Consider the following 22,993-nt stretch of genomic DNA (forward strand, 5'->3'; position numbering starts at 1 on the left):
TAATAGGTGAGGATTTTTGCCAGTAGTTTGCTATTACCCTAGGTGCCTTGTCAAGTTGCAAGGGTGGTAAGGTACTCTCCCAGGATCGAACTTGAAGTGGTTCATTAGGTGATTCTTGAACACTGGGAGGTGTGGATTCTTTTGTAGCTTCATTGAGGTCCACTACTATAGATGGAGGCTGTGTAGAAGCTTTTACCTCTATGGATGTATTACATGAGGAGCTAGAAGCTTCATGGGACTCCCCCCTTCCTGAGCTAAGTGGAACAAATCGTTCTTTCTTTGGTACCCAAACTAGCTCGGGAGCAGGTGTGTAGCATTCTGTGATTTTTTTCTTTCCATGATCATTGATTCGTTTTGGAACTACGGGATTGGGCTCACTTGGGTCAGGTGATAGGTAAGAGCACAATCTACGTTTTGGCACCCAGATTTGATCATTTCCTTGATAGTAGCCTTGGGCTTCCAATAGTCGTTTAGGGATCCATCGCAACATTTTCTTACTTTTCTTGGAGCGAGTGGTACGTTTCTTACAAGGCTTCTGTTTTTTAGCACTAGCTATGGTCGCTAAAGAAGCTTTAGGGACCCACTTGTATGTTTTCTTCGTTACATTAGGATGAGTCTTGTCGAAAGCGATATGCATTGCTTGTAGCATATTTAAGGGTACAGGAATTTCATCCCCCTCAGGTGTTACCCAGGTCGTCCCCCTATTTCCCCAAGTGTCTATGGTTGATGCTAGGTGGACCCAATCCACATTGTCTGATTCCGTCATACCCGGTAACACATCCATGTAAGGAGAATCTTGGCCAATGTCTGTATCCTTCTTACAAGTGTAACAATATTGTAGTGGGGCCGAGTGAACTGTGGTGTCAGAGCGATGATCAATAATGGTTTTACTCCCTAAGGGGTGTACCTTACCAGTCACCAAATCCACTCTAAGGACAGAGTCTTGGAATTGCAAATAGACATGATTTTTAGACCAATCGTGAACCATTTGTGCTTCCCTCATGAATGGTCGTCCTAAAATCATTTCATATGACATAAGGTGTTTAGAGAAATCCATTACAATGAACGTATGTCGTACCTTGTGTCCTAGAACTTTGATCTTAAGATCCTTGAGCATCCCCATAGGTTTGGCTATGGTACCATTTGCCATCTTTACCACAATGTTAGTAACACTGAGGCGGGGTTTTCCCATGGATTCCCAACAATCTTTTGTAACGATGCTAACTCCCGCACCACCATCAAGAATTCCCTTTATAGTTAATCCCTTGGTAGTGATGGGTAGGGTCGCATTAGACTCGTCGCCTTCAAAATACTGCCCTAATTCGTTAATGGGTACCTCGATCACAGACTCGTGTCCATCTAAGTCAAGTGATTGCACATGATTTTCCTCATCAATCATAATCGAGTCAGGCCTATTTGGTTGCGCAAACTGCGGTAATCCCGTTCGTAGCTCTCCGTTAAGGAATGCTCGAAGTGCAAGGAATAACTCAGGATCTCCATATAGCTTTGCTATGATCGTGGTTCGGACCTCAGAAGACATGAAGTCCACTAGTTTGGCAACATTCATTGGCGTTTTGCAGGGTGTAGGTCCTTGACTAGGAACTGGTGAGGATGGAATCTCATATTCCTCAATGGGATCAGGTATTCCTTCGTTAAACATCCTTTCCAACAAGAAGGGTGTATGCTCACTTTCTGATGTCCTGTCCTCACTCCCTTCTTGGATGATACTAGATATGGCTAACGGTCTATGGTTCATGTGGGGTGGATGAACTTGCGTGGGAAACACTGTGTCATGAATTTTTACATGCATGGGTTCTGGTTCTAGTTTCCTTTGAGTCTCCTCCACTAAACCTCTTAGATGTTTCACCTGCTTAATCTCGTCTACAGGGTTTGGGTACGTCCCAATCTTCTTTTTACGATTCTTCCCTTTTTGCCCCTGCGGTTTATCTTGGGGGTCTTGGATTGGATTTGGAAACACTTGTGGTGTTTTCAGAGGCTCTTTATGGTTTTCTCTCATTCGGTTTTCATTTGGTTCCATGTTACGGTTTTCTTTGTCGGTCTTTCCCTTTGTGGTATTGGTTCTAGTCTCCATTGTCTCGACTGAATCTGAATCATCCTCGAGGTCATTCATATACACGGGGTCATCTCCTGTTCCTATGTTTGTTTTGGAACTTGGCTTTGAATTTTCCGTATTCTGCGACTTCTTCCTTCGTGTCTTCCTTTTCTTTGCTTGGATAATTGACGCGGTATCTCTCTCTTCGAGGATATGTCCTGGCCCTTGAAGCATGGACCGTGTAATCGCATAAGCAGGTGCAACGGGTGGCATTGGCGATGTCACACTAGCAATTTCGACCAAATTCAGGGGTGTGATTTTAGGCGCATTTGGGTTATAGGGGCATTGGGCAATCAAGTGATCTATGCCACAACGATTACATGTGAGTATTGGCATTGCAGACGTGCTCCCTTGATTTATTTGCATCTGTGCAGCATTCTTTTGCAGCCTAATAGGGCACTCCGCTACTCGATGTGGTCCACCACACTCGTAGCATTGAAGAGGTGGCCTCCTAGCCTGGGTGTTGATATTTTGACCTCTGGATGCGAGAGCAGCAGCTTGATAAACCGGCTTGACTTGTCCCCAACAATCTTCCATGTAGTATATAGGACATTCTTCCAATGTATCAAGTCCGTAGGCAATACTAGTGTCTATTTCCTCCTCACAGCCATCTGCATAAGCATTTGATGGCTCGCAACCCACTTGGTTCATAGGGGCGACTCTTGGATGCGGGGGCTGCGGTCCTAGCACAGGAGGTGGTAACGGTGTAGCTTGTACAACATTTTGAGATCTAGGGACCATGTGTTGCGGTAGTTGCTCAACAGGTGGAGTAGGCATCAATACAGGAGCTCGAGGTGCATCCGTCCAGGCTACAGGTGGTCTATTTGCCATCATACGTTTGATCATTAAACAATCCTTAGCTTGGTGACCATACCTACCACATGCGTTGCAAGTTCCATTAAATTTTACTCTAAACGTAGGGCACTCACTAGTGCTATGTGGACCTAAGCAAATGGAACACCATTGTTGCTCCCTTCTTGGATACATGTGACTATTTTGAGGGGGTCGATTATCCTTAAGAGACTCTTGGATTGCCTTGGTGAGGTCTGTCAAGAATGTCTCAAATACCTTTGGCTCATTGGCAATGGGCTTTGCAGTCATGGGTTCATACTCAATGGCTTGTGAGCTAGTGGATCTCGTGTCAGTAGACACCCTCATGCCTGCTATCATCAAGTTGTCCTCTAGTTCGATTGCATTGGCAGTGACATCTTCCCAGGTTGTGATACCTCTAATCACTAGTCCATTATAGATTCCTTCATTCCTCAACCCTCGAATGAATCGATCAAGCAGTTGGTTATTGTTGAAGCGCTCATTTACAGGGCAGCGAGAGTTTAAGTGCTTTAGACGACTAATGAAGTCCCTTACTGACTCTCCTTCCTTACGTTCGGCCTTCTGTAGCTGAGATGCTACACCCCAAAGCACACCTTCTCGTATGTACTCCTTTAGAAACAACCTTCGAAGGGTAGGGTAGATTGTTTTCTCGTCCACCCTTAGGGTCCTATACCAATCTCCAGCCTTCCCACTTAATGTCAAGCTTAAGGCATTGCACTTATGTAGTTCGTTGCGTTCCCCTAAGGAATCACATACTTGTTCAAACACTTCAATGTGTTTTCTAGCATCTTCGTCCCCATTGAATTTTTGCGTGAGTTTGGCAATTTGTACTGCCTTACTTCTAGGCTCTCTATCAGATGCGTGACGCATATTTTCCGCGATAGATCGACCTATGGTTTGAGCAAACGCTGCCAAGTCACCTATGTGAGGAGGCAGGGCCGGTGGAGGTACTCTTGGAATCATATGTGGGAGAGGGACGGGTACCGGTCTTGGCATATGTGTGGATGATGCAGGATATGGAACATAACCGGGCATAGGTCCACTCGGATAAGAGCTAGGGAGCGGCACTCGAGGAGCATAAGCAAGTGGTACAATTGGAGGTGTGGGGGCCATGTGTGCATAAGGGGCTAGAGGCACATATGGTCGAGGTCCCATATTAGGTACTACGACACTAGGTAGTGGCACTGCGCTAACCGTAGATGTCATCGGTACATTCTCTGTCAGGCTTATCCCTGGAGTGAGCACTGTGTTTTCCTTGATAGAGGGTTGAGCCAAGTTAGGGAAGCTAAAGTTTTCGCTCGGAGGCTCAGATTGCATAGAGACCCCAGGTGAAATGACGTAAGATGGGTCCATGGGGCTCATTAGAGGAGTCTCCATTTGAGATAGAGTAGGCTGTTGAGCCTTGCTCGTATCCAGAAATCTCATGGGGCTAGTTGAGAGTATATTTACCCCTCGGTTTTGCCTTTCTGATTGAATAATGCCATGGATAACATTACAGATCATTTTCTGTTGATCTTCGATGCTCGTGGCACTAGAGGTGGATTGTACAATCTCTATCCATCCTACATGGTAGGCGTGGCCAGAGTGTAGATCCGTCAACACCTCAGTGTGGAGGTCGTATGTCCAATGATCATTAATGAACAATCCTTCTAGAGTCGACGTGTTAACGGTTTCTTGTGAGGTAGAAGCAATGTTGCTCCCCGTGGTTTTACTTGTCACCAACGGTACTCTAGAGGGAACTTCTGAAGGAGGCAGCTCAACAGGGCCTTCTTGGTAAGAAGTTGGTAGGATATCCACATGGACACTCTTTGGGGGTGTGGGGTCCACGTGCGATGTGAAAGGAGAGTCCACTTCCCCACCCCCTTCGCGTGCTTCATCTGCATCAGGTTCCGAGCGAGTAGCTCTACCTAATGTTTCCATGAAACGGCTAAACATACTAGTACTAGGCTGTGGAGCTTCGGGAGGTGCATGGCCTTCTCTCTCAGTGTTTTGGTTAGGGTATGCTTCCATGATTTCTGAGTCGGAGGAGGAATCACTAGCGGCTATTTTAGGGTCTTGGGTGGTGCTACCTTGTGTCCCCGCTGAGGGTCTAGAGCTTATCGTGGATGGGTAATGGGTGTCCGTATGAACAGAGGCACCCTCAATATGCTCGTGTTCTAGCACCCGCCCAGAGCGTAAGTGCATGTGCTTTTGATACCCTAAGGTGTCAAAAAGCTGCTCTAGGAGGCCTTGTGACTAGTTTTTAGCGTGTTTTTTGTTTGTTTTTTTGCTAGATTTTTTAGAGCGTGTCGTGGAATGGGCCGTGTGATAGCTCAAAACGAGCGTATCGGTCAGAGGGTCGTGCCGTGCTTTACAGCCCTCCGTTTGGTCACTCTATGCCCTCGGAATCCCTAAAACTGTCAATTTCCAGTAGGGAACTAGGCCCAAACTAGAAAGTCTAAGGGTGCAAGTGGGAAGAGAAAGGAGGAGAGTGGAGGACTTGTCCCACATGTCCTCATTCTCTCTTGAGGGAGTAGGGTATATATATAAGAGTGAGTCTAGTATATATCATAAGACTGAGGACTGAGGCCTGGGCCTGGGCTTGGGCTTGGGCTTGGGCTTGGGCTTGGGCTTGGGAAAATGATCCCGATCCCGATCTATCTTTTATACAAACCAACCCGTCCGTTTTAAGAGACACGTTTTTTATTTTCGAAAAAATTTCGCCGCCCGCTCGCTCGCGTTTTTAATTTCCGAATTTTTTTCCTTTTAAATTTTTTTTTTTTTTTTTTTCTCAAAAAACTTTTTTTTTCAAATTTTTTTTTTCTTTTTGATTTTTTTTTTGATGCAGAAAAACGCAGAAATTGAAAAAAATGCAGAAATTGCAGAAAATGCAGAAAAAACGCAGAAATTGCAGCAAATTGACAGAAATGCAGAAAACTGCAGAAATTGACAGAAAATGCAGAAAAAACGCAGAAATTGCAGCAAATTGACAGAAATGCAGAAAATTGCAGAATTTGAAAACGCCGAACTTGAAAATGCAGAAATTGCGGAAATTGAAAAACGCAGACAATAGCAGAAATTGGAACTTGACAGCAATTGCAGAAAACGCAAAAAACAGAAATCTCCACACACTCCTTCCCTGCCTTTCCTATGATAGAAATTGCACCACAAGGAAGCGTAAAGTGCTAACCGAGCTTAGTGTAAGGCATATCCCCGGCAGCGGCGCCAAAAATGTGCGCTCCTTGCCGCACTGTCGAAGCAAGGGACTTGCCAATACACCGTGTGCGAGCCACAAACGGCTCCAAGCACACAACAAGCTTAAACTAGCAAGCTCAAGAAAACAAAGGGTGTGTCACTCACCGCTCTACGCTCGCCTTTGTGGTGGATTCCTCGCCGCGATGAAGAAGAAGCTGCAGTCGTGCCGCGCTCAACCGCTTCGCCGCCGTCGTGCCTTCGTAATGCTCGATCGCACACACACTCTCCCTCTCTCTCTCTCTCACACACACACACAAGGAGGTGAAGAAGAAGAAGAAGATGGAGATGGAGCAAGAGCACTCTTCAATTGCACAAATGAGAGAATGAGTAAAAATTAGGTTTAGTTGGCTTTTATAGGAGCTCACCCCATTCACACTTGGGCGCCCATGCTTAACCAACTAATCCCTTGAATGTCCAAGTTAAAGTGCGCCTCTCATCGGCGATCACTCTACCTTTCCCTATTGGTCCGACAAGCCCGGTACCTGACTCTACCAAATACATAATACGCGTCCATCGTAGGCGATGGGTGTCCGTGTGCCGTGAGGGTTAACAAGAGCTTTCCGTCTTGTAGAGTGCTGTGGTCATGAACAAAGTGAGTGGATATTGTGTGTGCAAGTGAATGAGACTGAGAGAAGGAGAGAGAAGAGATACGACACCGAGTGGTTGTAAAACCCTCCTCCGAAGGCCCCACTCTCGTCGGCGAGAGTGGTCTATTCTTTGATTGCACAAAGGTGTACAACGCGTATGCAATGGACTATGCAACTTGGTCTATGCCGATGACGACGACGGTGACGACGACGACGATGACGACGACGACGACGACGATGACGACGATGGCTGAAATCTGAGATCTTCTAATCGCTGAATTTTGGGACTGTTTTGGTGGCTGAAAATGACTGTTTTGGCTGCGTTTTTTTGGCTGAAAAATGAGGTTTCTTAGGGTTGAAAATTGATGGTCTTTACGGGCTGAATCTGCTACACTTTAGGTGAATAATGCCGGTCTTAATTTGCTGCTGAAATCCAAAAACGCCAGGGGCTGAAATTGGTTCTTCTGTCACCGGGGTTCTGCAAATGCAAAAACGCTAGGCTAATGTGCTGTGTTGTGATGACGCCGGGGCTGATCTGCTGTGCACAAATCGCCAAGGCTGATCTGATGCAAAAACGCTAGGTCTTCTGTGGAGAAAACGCCAGAGTAGTCGCGGGGGTTGGTCTTGCTGAGAAGTTGCCTGTTGAGCAAGGTGCTCCTGCTGCCTCTTCTGCCAGAAAGTGCTAACTTGGGTTTGCTTATATATTAACTTAGCAAAATTGCCCTACCTACTTTTGTTGGAAAGTCACTTAAAAATAATAGGTGAAAATCCCAATAAATAGGAAAATAGGTTAAATGCACTGGAAAATTCGCCTAACTGATGCTAATGGATTCTGATGGGAATTCCGATGATCATGATGTGTGCAACCGCATCTATGCTAAGTGACTGGGCATGCACGGTCTACGAATAGACTCACAAAAGTGCCATATCACTGCTAATCTAAACTTGACTGAACTGACGGGCACCCTGCTATGGTGTGGCTTGTCCACGGACACATAGGGTTGGGATGTGTCACGTGACATCCCCTCCTTTTCAAAGTGAGGTACTGGTACCGAATTGTATGGCGTCGAGGGAGATCGCCAACAGCATTCGGAATCCTGGAAGGAACTCTTCGCCGGCCCACTCTGCTGTGTGGGTCGAGCGGTACTTGAACTTCATAAAGGTCCGCAACGCTTGCTTCTTTGGGCCGCGCGGAAAGTGACACAAAGTCTTCTGAATCTCCGTCCTTGCTTCAACTGCGTCTAGAATCCTGCTTCTTTCGTCTTCAAGAATCTCCATGGCTGAAAATTCCTGAAACAATCTCCAACACAAAACCATGAACATACCCATTCCATGTAAAGTGAAGGAAAAAAATCTTGTCTTCTCTAAAGACTGTGTATGCAATGTAGATGAACATAGAGACGGAGTGACAAACCGTTCATCAAACACATGCAAACAATGAGGTCGAATCTTTTCTGTTTGATCGAAATCAATCAACTGTGGCAATTCACAATGGAAATGCCCATGCTTGGTGCTCACACTATCATGTGCCCGTGTGGAAACTGTGTCATGCCACGGAAGAAACATAGAATGTGACTTCCTGACATACAGACTTTTCAACTTTTCATGAACAACCTGCATACATTCGTGCTCATCCATGAGAGAAACGTGCTCAACATACAGTATGTCATGCCTAGGACAAGGGATCACATAACGATGCTGACTAAAATACAGGAAACCTTCACGAACGAAACACTTCGAACAATGCGTGCGTATCAATCATGCGAACACATAATACTTCCTGTGATGGTTCTTTGGACCAAGGCTCGAGAGCCAAGATCGCTTCTTCGGGATCTATTGAATCGTCTTGTGGGGGGTCTGTGGACCTCGACTCGAAAGCCAAGATCGATTCTTGGTGATTGATCGATTCTACAACGAGGTTAGCTTCGCTAGGAAAAGCATCCACTAACACATCATCCTTGTGAACAATCACATCGTCTTCATGCAACTCATCATGCTTGTGATAAATCACATCTTGATCATGCAAATCATCATGCTTGTGCGAAATCACATCTTGATCATGCAAATCATCATGCTTGTCATTGTCATCCAAATCATTATGCAAATCATTGGCATCCAAATCATCATGCTTATCATTGTGCTTCAAATCATCATGCAAATCACTATCAATCAAATCATCATCATGCTTCACACAATCATGCAAATCCTGTGTGTCATGCTTTGGAGAAGAAGAAACGGAGAGAGTCTCCTTTTCCCGAATTTCGTGCAACGGTGTCGGCACTTGAGAAAAGAGTTGCAACAAGGCGGCTTTCCTTTCTTTGTACTCATGCTTTATGGTTGCCATTCTTTCTTCGTGTACACGCTCTCTTTCTGCATTTCTTGCTTCTCGTTCTAACTTCTGTTTCAGAAAAAATTGTTGCAAAGCCTCCATAGAAGTTAGTGCAATCTTTGTCGTAGATGGGAAAGGGGGAGGGTCGGAAAAACCTCCTGGTGGGGAAAATTCTTCCTCGCCTCTCTCATGCTCATGACCTCCAAGCGAAGTATCCATTTCGCTTCGAGTGATGATTATCCTGCAATCATGGGTTCTTGTGGGTTCTTGGGTTCTGAAGTTCACGAGGAACTTGGGTTCTTGAGGATCTTGAGGTTTTCTTTCGCTTGCAAATCGCGTTGAGAAGGATCTTCTCTTCACCCGAGTTCTACCCTTTTCTGTGGGCGCACCCCTTGGCGGCCTTGCGCTCATACCAAGGTTGCTTTTTCCCACCTCACGTCGATTGGCCGGCCGCTAAGTGCACGGTCCGCTCTCAATGAGTGAAAAGAGACACAAGGGGAGGCTGGACAAGCCCTTCTTTCTTGGGATTCCTGTCACTCTTCAACAAAACACGATTAGGAATCGCCACGCCCAAGTAAACTTGGGTTCGTGCGATCACAACAAGCAAAAAAAATTCTTGTGGTTCTTTCCTTGAGTAATGCAGAACACCTCCAAAGCTTTGACACCAATGTAAGGTGCAGCGGAATGAATGTTGTATTTTCTCAAGATTAGTGATCTTTATTGCTCAAGGTTCTTTTTTGTTCTTAGGGAAAGAGAGAGCTTTCCGTCTTGTAGAGTGCTGTGGTTACGAACAAAGTGAGTGGATATTGTGCGTGCAAGTGAATGAGACTGAGAGAAGGAGAGAGAAGAGATACGACACCGAGAGGTTGTAAAACCCTCCTCTGAAGGCCCCACTCTTGTCGGCGAGAGTGGTCTATTCTTTGATTGCACAAAGGTGTACAACGCGTATGCAATGGACTATGCAACTTGGTCTATGCCGATGACGACGACGGTGACGACGACGATGACGATGACGAGACGACGACGATGACGATGACGATGACGATGACGATGACGATGACGATGACGACGATGGCTGAAATCTGAGATCTTCTAATTGCTGAATTTCGGGATTGTTTCGGTGGCTGAAAATGACTGTTTTGGCTGCGTTTTCTTGGCTGAAAAATGAGGTGTCTTAGGGTTGGAAATTGATGGTCTTTACGGGCTGAATCTGCTACACTTTAGGTGAATAATCCCGGTCTTAATTTGCTGCTGAAATCCAAAAACGCCAGGGGCTGAAATTGGTTCTTCTGTCGCCGGGGTTCTGCAAATGCAAAAATGCTAGGCTAATCTGCTGTTTCGTGATGACGCCAGGGCTGATCTGCTGTGCACAAATCGCCAAGGCTGATCTGATGCAAAAACGCTAGGTCTTCTGTGGAGAAAACGCCAGAGTAGTCGCGGGGGTTGGTCTTGCTTAGAAGTTGCCTGTTGAGCAAGGTGCTCCTGCTTCTCTTTTGCCAGAAAGTGCTAACTTGGGTTTGCTTATATATTAACTTAGCAAAATTGCCCTATCTACTTTTGTTGGAAAGTCACTTAAAAATAATAAGTGAAAATCCCAATAAATAGGAAAATAGGCTAAATGCACTGGAAAATTCCCCTAACTGATGCTAATGGATTCTGATGGGAATTCCGACGATCATGCTGTGTGCAACCGGAGGATATGCATCTATGCTAAGTGACTGGGCATGCACTGTCTACGAATAGACTCACAAAAGTGCCATATCACTGCTAATCTAAACTTGACTGAACTGACGGGCACCCTGCTATGGTGTGGCTTGTCCACGGACACATAGGGTCGGGATGTGTCACGTGACAGTCCAGGTTCACATTGAACTGGACACATTTTTTTAAAGTCACTTATAATAAAAGTGGGAAAACCCAAAACTCACTTATTGAGTTTTCCCCAAAAACGTGAGCTCTCTCTCTCTCTCTCTCTCTCTCTCTCTCTCTCTCTCTCTCTGCTTTGATCTCTAGCGCTAGCTCTTTGCTGTTCTGTGCCTCTTGCTTCTTGCCCCAATCTTGCACTACATCGCGACGTGCACTTACCGGTACCTTCTGCCTCGCGCTTTCAGCACAGAGAGAACTACGCATGCAAGAGTTGATCCGATAGGTTCTCACCTCGAAGTCCGAGCTAGCCAAAGATGTCGGTAGTTCATCAAGTGGCGCAAGCCGAGATTCGGACTCCAACAACCCCTCACAGAAAAGTTGACTTTCAATAAGTATGATGGTAAGATGGATGCTACTATTATTTATTCTTGGTTGCATCAAGCCGCTCGATTCCAGTGCTGACTGGCCCGATCATCTCGTGGCCACTTGCCCTTCCGGACTGCAGGTGAAACTCTTGGCCATCAGTTGTTTCACACTAGCCACACAATGTCCGGCCGAGGGTCCCAAAAATAAAATAAAAATCAAGGGAAAGAAACCAACAACTAAGGTTAGTGGTTGCCATAACCTTGTGACAGACCACCTTCCTAGGGAGAGTGAGTTTGGGCAGGCCAAACAAACGCATTGGACCAATGCGTCTATGACCTCTACACAGAAATCCTCACCCTAAAATCCGTCACAAGGATCCCTATGAGGCTGTGTTGGAGCTCAAGTATATCCCGAATCTATTGTGGGGGATTCTGAGGTGGCACTTCCACCATCTTTGCTTTTCCTTTTTCAAGGGTCTTAAGTACCTTCTGCACCTCTGGTTGAGCAAGAGCAACTTCTAATTATGCCATTTGTTCGTGAGGCACTCAAGCTCTTTTTCTTGTCTCGTCACAGATGGTTATGTTTCTGGTAAGAACTGTCTCTCCATATATAAAAGGAACAAAGAGGACCTTGCTTTGATACCACTATCACAGAAACGGAGGTGTGCACTTAAATAACTTTCGAGCTATTCAATTACATTGTTTAAAATTCACACAGGATGAATTCAAGAGACACGACACTGTGGACCAGAAGATGAGGATGGGCTGGTCCCCCCTTCTGGAGATTTTCTATTAATTTATCAATTGATTCTTACAATCACATGAATTGGAGCAGCTTGCACTATTCTCCATCCCATAACTATTCTGATGCAAGGAATGCATGCTATTCGATAGCACGGTGGCTGAAATTTTATGTACCTGTAGCCGGAACGGCTATCTCAGTCTTGTTCTGTATTCCTCTATGTGAGAGAGATGACTTCTGTTATCTGCCTGCTTACAGGGTGCCGAAGCGAGCTCGCCTTTACTGAAATTTAGCGTCTGGAACTCGTTAAGAGTACTGAATAGCTGTGTGGACAGCCAACAGAGCACGTGACTGAGTGCGGCTATCCACAAAGGGACGCACACAAGCATTTTCTGGCTGCACTCCACCTCCAAGTGTGCTCTTCTTAGGCTCTACACTGCCTCCAAGAGGGTGGGAGCATTGAGAGAGAGAGAGAGAGAGAGAGAGAGAGAGAGCTGGATTTGAGAGCTTAGAGAGGGACTCTGTGTGTGTATTCTGCCAAAGCCTCCCAAATAGGTAGCGTTATAGTTACTTATGACCAAGCATGTGTGAATTTTGCTGGATGGCGTTGCATGAGAGAGAGAAGAAGAAGAAGAAGAAGAAGAAGAGTATTTTAAAACTTCTACGCTGGAAAATCTCATGCCACATTCTGTTTTTTAGTCTTATTTTAATGTTATAAAATTTGACCCCTTTCATATTGGTCAGGCCACTTATTTTTTTAAGGTTTTAAACCTTAGGTTTAAAACTAGTATTAAAAGGTAGATTTCTGGCCAATCTGGAGCATGTTTGACTTTGCTGTTTCCACGCCCTCCAGACTCAATCTACTGTCCCACCGAGACGTATTTATACTGTGTCCGGCCGGCCACTTTCTTGGGCGGTCAGTCACCAGTGTAAAAATATGAAATCGTGACTTTTTGAACAAAACTGGGGACACCATCTTATGCATGTGTTTGTCCTGACGCGTTCATCCGGCTATTGTTCAACTTATCATACTGTCCGTAATTTCCCAGTTGGCACATTGCTCCGGAAAACTTACATGTCTTTAAAAAAATTATTAATTGGTACCAAGATATTTATAAATCAATTCTGTGTGCACAAAAATCATTGTTATTCATTTATAGTCTTAGCTAAAAATATTACAGCTCGGAGCACGACACATTTCTCCTTCTACAGCAGGCCAGCTCAGATTTATTATCAGTGAGGTTTCCTAAGCTGCAAAAAGAAGCTTTAATAGAGATGCCAGGGATTGGATTCATTTCTTTTGAGGAGCATTCCGTTGGCTTTCACCAGCTCCTTGTGACATGTTAATATGAATCTGATTCTGCAGATATTCCCTTCTCATATGTGTGCCCTGTGCTTTAAGGTGCTAGAAGTTCAGTTCAGGCATGTAGAGCAGGACTCAGAATCATGTTGAGACATTTAGCATATTGGCTGGTGTATACATTGGGTCTGCAAGGTGGGCACTTGTTTTCTAACAGCGGTCTAGCATCCGTTTGAATATTTTGGGGGAGATGTGGTGGATCATTGAGTGAGCCTATGTGGGAGTCACGTTGCCTCAGTGGCTCTTATGTCACATTTCGATCGATGCTTGTTTGTTATCTGTTTAGTATGCAGTGGACAATGTGCTAATGTGGTTGTAACAGTATTTTAGTTTCAAGATTTGAACTTCTGTCACTTCTATCCTGAAGCTCCAGTTAAAGCTGTTTCCAGTTTCAGAAAGAAGATGTACCTTATCTTTTATCTATTCTAGCTTGAAGAGTGTTCCTGCCATGGTTAATACCCACAAATACCTTTGTGCCTCATTACAACATACGAAGTGCTGCTTTGTGCCTCATTGCACCATACGAACTGCTGCTTTCACAGTTATGCAATTGGTGGAAGCTATTTCCAAAACTGCAGTGCTTTGAATGCCTACCCATTGGTGTGCTTCCAATTAACTAGCCTGTCCTGACTATGTAAACTGCCACCTGATTTAATGAGAATTTCGGTTACGTATTTGGAGGGTTTGTGGCAAGAGTTTTTGCATGAAATGTAAGATATCATTTTATAAAAAGGTTGCATGGGAAACTCTGCAGGTCTTGGATGTGTATTTGGGAAACAATGGGTTGCTGTCAAGAAAAGACAGTATTCGACCGTTTTTACTGATCGATGCTTCTACAGTGGATCCCAAAACCTGTCATAAAATTGCTAGCGTTGGCGAGCAGTGCTCTCTTTTGGAAAGTTCTCGTACGTGCTGTCTTTACTTGAATCTGCTTATTTTCTTACGATTATAATATGAAATTCAGAATTTTTGTCTTGAATGTCCATATTATGGGAGTCATTATGTATTTTAATTATTTTGATCATGAATTTCGATCTCCTAGGCGTTTTCTGTCTTTTCACATTTTTGCTGGACAATCTCTCTCTCTCTCTCTCTCTCTCTCTCTCTCTCTCTCTCTCTGGGTACTTAAATCATTTTACGAAGCTAAACTATGTAGGCATGAACACATACATGAAGGCACTTGCAGATGACAAGTAGTTCCTTCTGTTTTTATTCAGGACATCTTGAAGGTTTTCATCATCCAATTGTGCTTGATTCACCTGTTTCTGGGGGAGTGCTTGGGGCTCAAGCTGGAACCCTCACACTTATGGTTTTTTCATAATATCTTTCTAAGCTTCCTAGCATTTCTGTTTGATGGAGGAGTCTTCCTGATTCTCTCTTATTTTAGGTGGGTGGCATTGAGAATGGTTGCAAAGCAGCGAAGCCTCTGCTTGATTGCATGGGCAAGAATGTTTTGTATTGTGGAGGCTCCGGCAATGGTGCTGTAAGTGTATAGACTGATCTGATTGTGCAGGTGGCATGCATATTTGGTCTTGTAAATGATGGTTTGTTGTACATGCATATTTTCCTGTTTGGTAGTAAATAAACGGAGCTCAGTTTTATATCCATCTTGGATATGCAGAATGTTGCTTAGATGACAAACATGTCTATGGCTTTTAGGGTCCCACCAAGTCCCATAGCCAGTTCTAGACTTTGATTTTACTATGGGCTGGACATGTGTCATGTCTCCCAAGCTCAGTTGATAGCTGACCATTAAGGCTTATGTTTTGGATACATTTAAGCAACGAGCCTCTCAATACTCCATCCTGACTTTCAGCAGTGAAATGGCTATTGGACACTCCTTGTCAGGGAGGAGAGAGAGGACAGCCCTTTTTTTAAAAACAGCAAGGAAAAGAGGTTTTACTTTGCAATGAAACTAGGTTCATTTGTTTTAAGCCAAGTAAGTCGCGTCAACTTATTTTACGCATGCCTTTTCTAAACACATTTTTAAGTTAATAATGTTTTGTTTTATCTAGTTTTGTTTCGTAGCAAACAAAGTGATTTAGTTTGTTTGTTTGTTTGTTTTTGTTTTTTCTTTTTTTTTGGTGTCCCTTGCTTTTATAGTTTTATGAGTGCTTTATTCCCTCTTATAATTCGTGAGTTCAGACTATTCTGAACTTATGAAGGTACATTTTGGATCACTGCTTGCAGCTGCTTGCAGAGTGTGTTACAATCTATGCTGGTGTCTACAGTGTATTAGCCCAAAGAATTGTCAAGCTCTTGGGGGAATGCGATTATTGTTCTCCAGAAAGGATCATGGCCCTTCTTTTTTTAATGCAAAGATGCTTTTGCTACAGGCAGCCAAGATATGCAACAATTTGGCTTTAGCAGTGAGTATGGCTGGAATATCTGAAGCCATATCTCTTGGACAACAACTCGGTGTAAGTGCCCATGCTCTCTCCAAAATTTTCAACATATCTTCAGCCCGATGTTGGAGTAGGTAAAATCCCATCCATCTTCCCTCCCCCCCTGGTTCTCTCTTCTTGTGCTAAATGGATGTATATGATTATACAAGATCATAAAAGAAGCATACAGTAGATTATGCAAAAGCCAAATAGCACCATCTAGAAGCATAAGACTCGGGAAAATTCCCATGTAAAGTTACACTAGATCCCTAATGAGAGACCTTTCATTTGGACTCAATACTCAAGGTTCATCTTTTGATTTCCTTGGACCATAAATAACATCTGCCAAAGCCATGTGAATGAGTCAAAGTTGGCCTCTTACTTGGTTACTTCTTGAAAGCGCTATGAGTCTGCCAAGATATGCTGAGCTCATGGTCATTCAGAAGTATCAAATAGTACGTTACTGCTCTACCCTCAGATTTTCTCTGGAAGTTCCTAGAGACCCAAAGTCGTCGGAACCAAAACATGATGTCCTAAGGGCTTGACTGCCACCTGCCTACAATTGTGCAGAAGATGCGTATGTACGATCTTTTGTAGATAAAATTTCTTTCAGAAAGGGTCCATTTGAGTGCCGTCCTCCCTTCGAAAACGTTCCTTCTTGAGGAGGTTTTAGTCTCTCCCATTTCTTGTGCGCCTCCTCTTATCATACCATGGTCATCACCTTTTCTCACATAACACCGATACTGTACAATCTCAAGTACATTCATCTACTTGTAGATAATCGAGAAGTAATGGCTTCATGTGGTGCATTTCCTCTGTTGAATGCACATTCTTCAAAGGAGTCTGGCTATGTAAACCATGTGAATTGATGGATATTTATGCCAATCAATTTTGTGAAAAAGGGTTGAAAGATAGCAGTTGGTTACTACGTAGTGAGCTTTTACAAATTTTGTTGAAAGAAAGCTTTAGGGAGGTCGCCAAAGAAGCATGATGGGCAATGAGCTGTATAGGTGACACCTTTACACAAATTGAGCAACATCTCTATTAATAACCTGCTTTGTAGCCTTAGCTTCATCCCACTTGGATAGATTGTCAGCAAACAATGATTATATAACATCTACCTCTAGCTGATATGGGCAACATGCCTTTGCTTCAATACCGTTCCATTTAATTCCTCTCTCCAAAACTGTCGCAGCAAAGGTTGCCTTGTGATAGGCTGGGACGTGACGGAACCAAGCAAAGAATCGTGTAGCAGCGTCCGTACGCTAGCAGCAGGTGTGGGGCAGCATGTGTGACAAGCGCCATCGTGAGGGCAACATGCGCGACCCCCCCCCCCCCCCCCCCCCCCCCCCCCCCCCCCCCTCTCTCTCTCTCTTTAAGGTCTCTTGGGATAGTTTCCTACGACGTTAAAATACTCTTCTTCTTCTTCTTCTTCTTCTTCTTCTCTAACCAAGGAGCACTAGGGGCAAAGAGGACCTCCACAGATATCACCACACCCACACCATATGGACGACAATTGCTCTGTCTAGGATCACAACATCGTCTTGTTATTTAGAACAGGATGGCGCAATGGCCAGCATCCGGGGCTTGACATGTATATCACCATCACTACCAAGAGGAGACAAAACAATGGATTACATCATCGGTTTTTGCGAGGCAGCCAACTTGCTCACATCCTTCACCATACCACCACTACCTATTGGGGCTGACCATGCATATCTCACTCTCTACTTCATTGGTTCACCTATCTCCTACACACCACCTACATATACACCACACACCACCATACATTTCACACTTAAGCTAGCTAGAATTTACTCATCCCACGTAGATGAGGGGATATACACTCTTGATCTAGGTACACCATTAGCTACACTCACTAGCCAGCTCTCAACTGTCCTACACACTTCAGCCCTCAGCTGCTTCCCACACACCACTCACAGCGGCCGGCCGACCACCTCCTGGGACGATGCCCCAATGGTACGATGGGGAGTGCAGAGACCTAATAGACATCTATAGGCTCAGCAAGCATTGGGGGAGATCATGGAGAGCGAGGCTAGACAACAAATGAAGGCCATCGCACACCTTAAATGGGTCTTCGAGGAGATAGGAGCTTGAGCTATACCACCTTCTCATGAGTACAGACTGTGCCACAACATGGAGGATTCTTAGAGTGCCTGTCACAAGACGGGCACCACTTGCCAATAGGAAAGAGCAGTTTTAACAAAATTTTAGCACTTTAATAACAACTAAACTGAGAGAGAGAGACGACACGCGACACGGAGTGGCAGATTCCACCCGAGAGAGTATTTGCCCCAAACTTTGGCACCCCTTTCGGGATTTCTTTATATTGCATCATCAAAGTACAAGCCGGTACTCCATCCTCTGCACCTTCGTCCAGAAGCATGCCCGAGAATGAGCCCATGGCCTCATATTTAAAGGCCCTAGGCCCAAAAGCAATTTACATGAAAAAGCCTTCAAACTCAAAAGCATCTGGTCCAAAAGCGATACCCAAAAGCTGCCAGCGTAAATCACAAAAATCCGTACAACTGCCACATTAGCAGTCAATGCAAAACGCGGAAATCCGTACAGTCTGCGACGTCATCATGTCAGCGCAAAATCCGGATTTTCCGTACAATTGCCACGTCATCAGACCAACGCAAATCCTTTTGTGTGTGTGTGGATCCTGCTTTACTTATATGCCTTTATGTCACTTGGGCATCGAACGAGGTCCCATAAGTTGGTAGGACTTCTTCTTTTGCCGTTGCTTGTTCTTCTTAGGGTTTAGGCCCCTCGGCCGTGATTTTGAAGGTTGGCTTTGCTCTTCAGTGACTTGACACGTCAGCAGTTTGTGACATCCCCCCTTCTTGAAAGAAAGTAATTGTCCGCGATTACAGCATATCTGCAAAACAATTCAAGTTAGCTCAAAATTTCCGAGGGTCATTCCGAGGGATATTTCAAGGGACAATCAGTTTGCCCTTTTTTTTGTTAAGGAGTTGGCTTCTCCTTTCGGTTCTTTTGATCAAGGAGTTGGCTTCTCCTTTCGTCCAAGTTGGAACTCTTGATATTCCGGCATCGTAAAATTGCTCTCCAGAGTTTGTAAGCTTGTTGTACAAAAGCTAAATTGTTGTACTTCATGGGAAAAGAAATGACAACACAAGGATTACGTCATTGGGCTATGCAATGTTCAACAATAGGAACAAGGTGCAATAGTTTACATCAGTTGGGAAAGGGTTTTATGTAGTTGTGTGTGCTTTGGAATAGGCAGTTCAAGATTTGGTAATTAAAGGAGGCCGCGAGACAACTTCTCAACAATTCAGTACAGAGGGGGATAGACTTGTCAGATCATTGGTGACTAGTGTGCCACCTGCACTGTGTGGACTCGAGAGTAGCAGCCAAAGCTACTATGCCGTGCGTACCCAAATTGGATTCATGTAAGATGGAAGTGAACTGCAGGCTGTTTCTCGATGACAATCGATGGAACACTCTGCTTCACCTCGAGCATGAGGACGGGCGTGCGACCCAACAATTCTATGACAAGTTTGTTTCCGTTGCTATTTCTATAGCCAAAGAGGCTGGAGCTATTGCCACGAAGCCCCCGTCGAGGCCAAGGTCAGGTTGTCGATTGGAACCTCGGGCTTTGAGACTCATTAATGCACGCTGGAAAGCCTAGAATAAGGTGAGGAACAAGTCTGCAAACACTAGGGCTGGCCGGCAATCGGTTAGAGAGTGCAAGGCAATAGCATTACGTACAAGGCCATTGTCCGAGACAGTAATATTTAATAAAAGATCCTTCCAGCGCTTCGTGGAAAAAGGGAATGAGCTCTTGAGGGAGGGACAAATGAAGAAATTCTTTACCCACCTCAATAAAATAGTTGGGAAGGGGCAAGGGATTGCCAATCAACCTTTGAACGCAAATGGGGAGCTAGTGACGGAACCAAAGAGGCAATTACAAGTATGGGAGGGTCACTACTCGAAGGTATTTGCCGATACGGACGGTACCAGCAAGGATCCGCTTGCGTGGTATGACAAACACGTGCGTATCTGGCTTGGTATGTCTGAGGTATGTGACCCGTTGAACTGGTATGAAGTACGGGAGGCCTGTCGGCGATTGCAGAGGCACAAGGCAGCGGGTGGAGATGGTTTACCACCCGAATTCTTTAAGCTGCTTGTGAAAGATAGGGGTCTAAGAGCGGATCCGTGTAAGCCACAAACAGAAATGGGCAAGGCATACTTGTACATGATTGAGGGTATTTATGACACTGGAGATATCCCGGCCGGTGACGCAGTGATTGTGTCAATCCCCAAAAAGGGTGATTTGACCAACACTTATAACTATTGCGAGATCGCTTTAATCTCGGTCGCCATAAAAATCCTCACGACTGTCGTGCTTAGGCGGATCACTAAGATACTTGACAATCCCCAAAAAGGGTGATTTGACCAACACTGATAACTATCGCGGGATCGCTTTAATCTCGGTTGCCATAAAAATCCTCACCACCATCGTGATTAGGCACACCACTAAGATACTTGAAAAAAGAAACTTCTTCAATCCCGGCCAAGCAGGATTCTGTACTAATGAGGAATGCATAGGGCAAGTTGCATGTCTGAAGGAAATTGTGAAACTCCATCATAAGGATGGGAAACCAACTTATGTGGCCTACATTGATTTCAAGAAGGCATATGACATAGTACTGCACTAGGCGCTGTTCTTGAAGGAAATTGTGAAACTCCGTCATAAGGATGGGAAACCAACGGCCTACATTGATTTCAAGAAGGCATATGAGTGTGTTGAAATGGGGGGAGTTACAGGGAATGGCCATTTCAGGTCTGCATTACCCGTTCCCATTCCAACTTCCAGTTTCAAATCCCCGTTCCGTGTTTCAGACGTGAGTGTCCGTAACAGGGAATGACCTTTCATACCCGTTCCCCGTTCCCCGTTCCCCATTCCGATTTCCCATTCCGGGTAACTATGACATACATGATGACCACAATGTTTCTCTCACGCTCTTGCCAAGGGAGCCCAAAAATTGGCCCAAAATTGTCCAAACACCTTATACTTTTGATGTTTTCCCATCGTCCCAACAGCCTGCCATCCATGAGACGCTTCTCTTGCTAGACTGTTTGTTTGTTCCCCTGCTGTTCCCCTTCGTCCCAGACCTGCGGTTGGTGTCCCCATGTTCCTAGCGCCCATCCCCCCCTTCCCGTGTGGCCTTGGCATATGCTACGTACAAAGTGTTTAAAGGCACTTAAAATCATTTCTCCAAAATAATAGATGCGGGAAAGCAATTCCCCAGTGTACATCACTGTCTGTACAGCCCGTGATTTGCAGCGCAAATTGTGCGGCATTTTACTAGTCGCAGCACGTTGCTCTGGCTCTACATCTGCTGGCATCACTCCCATGTCAGCAGGTTGGCACACTCCTACCTTCCTGGCGTTTCTTCTCGTTTTTGCCAAATTTTTGGTATAGAAATTGCATTTCCAAGGTCATTTCTAGGGCATTTTTGTCCTGCAAAAGCTTGATGGAGGCCCAAGAAATTTCTCTTAGGGTTTGTGGATGTTTGCAATCTCGTAAGCATTGGTCATTGCCTCCTGCTACTTCCACAGCTCGGGTATAGGCCGTCCTAAGCACTCTCTCTCTCTCTCTCTCTCTCTCTCTCTCTCTCTCTCTCTAGTTAAAGGCAACTCAGTCATTAATTGTGAGTTACACTTTACTTAATAATCACCAATAAAGTATGGATTTGCATGTAACTGTGAGGTTGATTGTGGTTTCACAGTCTACCCGAGTCTCTACAATTGCATCATTTGATGTTTGTCCTTTTAAATTTTTTGCTGGTAGCGACACGTATAACCCAGTACCGGGAGTCATGGAAGGTGTTCCTGCATCAAGAGGCTATACTGGGGGATTCTCTTGCCAATTAATGGTAATACTGATTTGATTTTGTACAAGTTGACCATGAGTTTATTACTACAAGAAGGTAGCTTAAATAGCTGGTTGATTTTCCTGTGCATTCAGAAGAAGGATCTGGGGCTTGCTGTAGCTGCCGCTGATGAAAACCAAGCTTTGACCCCATTGGCCCGACAAGTATATAATATGTGGGTGATGGTCTAAACGCAGAGCGTTTGTTTCTGACAACTATGGTTTCTTCCAACAGAATCAACTACAGCTGCATTAATGTGCAGGTACACTCAATTATGTGAAAATGGGAATGGCAATAAAGACTTCTCAAGCATTTTTCAGCTCACATACAAGGGATTCTCGGAGGATGTGCCCCATAAGGGCAAAGGGTCTTGACATACAATTAATGTCAACAACAATTATGTGCATAATAGACAACAAAGATAAATCTAAACAGAATGGTACCCTGTTCATAGCTATGGAGTCTGGCATGCATTTCACATGTCAGTCGGAGGTAGGTTGCGGTTTGCATACTACAGGTAGGTTTTTTTTTTCTTATTCCATGTACCTTCGAATTGCGTTGCCGCTTTATGAAGCAAAAATCCTATTATAAGGGCACAACAAGGCCATTACAGCCAATGAAGCAAGAGGTTATCGTGATTCGTCATTTGTACTGTGGTATTGTAAGGTGTGATTTTCCTTCCTAGGAAGAATGTTGCATGGTTGCATGCATGTGTATGCTTTATGTTGGGTGGTATCCTGAAGCAGTGACTTATTTTGTTGAGTGACCCTTCTTCATTTTAGTTGTTCTCTTGTCATGGATGTCAGGGCAGATCTTGTGTGTGCGCATGGTAGATCATTTTCAGCGGGTTTTTGTGGCTCTTGCGGCTACTTTGCAGGAGGTATTGCAAGCCAAGCAATTGTTGTTGTCGTATGTACATCCTATACTGATAGTAGACGATGCAGATATGCTTGAGGCCCGACTTTATTGAAGCTGAAGTGTTAACAGCTTGTTGCATTTGGGTCATTGGAAATGAGATGGTCTTACTGTTGAGTTTTTCCTTCGCTTTTGGGGGTCCTTGAAACAACCTCTTCTTTTCATGATGAATTATGCATGGACTACACAATCTTTGTCATAATCGTGGAAAGAAAGCTTGGTGAAATTGTTGCCTAAGCAAGCACTATGTGAATCTTTTTCCCATCAGCGTCCGATTACGCTTATGCCGATCATATACAAACAAATGTCCAAAATGATTGCTACACGCTTTAAAGATCATTTGTTT

At 44.6% G+C, this 22,993-nt stretch overlaps 1 protein-coding gene across 2 annotated transcripts in view; it reads left to right on the forward strand.

Annotated features, from left to right (window-relative positions):
- The window catches only part of LOC147421017 (6-phosphogluconate dehydrogenase family protein), a 62,104-nt gene extending 39,732 nt beyond the window's left edge, over positions 1 to 22,372 (forward strand). For both annotated transcript variants that reach the window (XM_086504980.1, XM_086504981.1), the window contains exons 4-10: positions 14,182 to 14,332; positions 14,645 to 14,736; positions 14,815 to 14,910; positions 15,764 to 15,906; positions 21,651 to 21,735; positions 21,828 to 21,907; positions 21,995 to 22,372. In XM_086504980.1, the coding sequence (XP_086361106.1) occupies positions 14,182 to 14,332; positions 14,645 to 14,736; positions 14,815 to 14,910; positions 15,764 to 15,906; positions 21,651 to 21,735; positions 21,828 to 21,907; positions 21,995 to 22,106 (759 nt within the window). In that variant the 3' untranslated portion in view covers positions 22,107 to 22,372. The remainder of the gene's footprint in view (positions 1 to 14,181; positions 14,333 to 14,644; positions 14,737 to 14,814; positions 14,911 to 15,763; positions 15,907 to 21,650; positions 21,736 to 21,827; positions 21,908 to 21,994) is intronic.
- The last annotated feature ends 621 nt before the right edge of the window (positions 22,373 to 22,993 follow it).

Source organism: Adiantum capillus-veneris, chromosome 28, assembly GCF_014529385.1.
Source record: "Adiantum capillus-veneris isolate H3 chromosome 28, ASM1452938v2, whole genome shotgun sequence".
NCBI lineage: Eukaryota > Viridiplantae > Streptophyta > Polypodiopsida > Polypodiales > Pteridaceae > Adiantum > Adiantum capillus-veneris.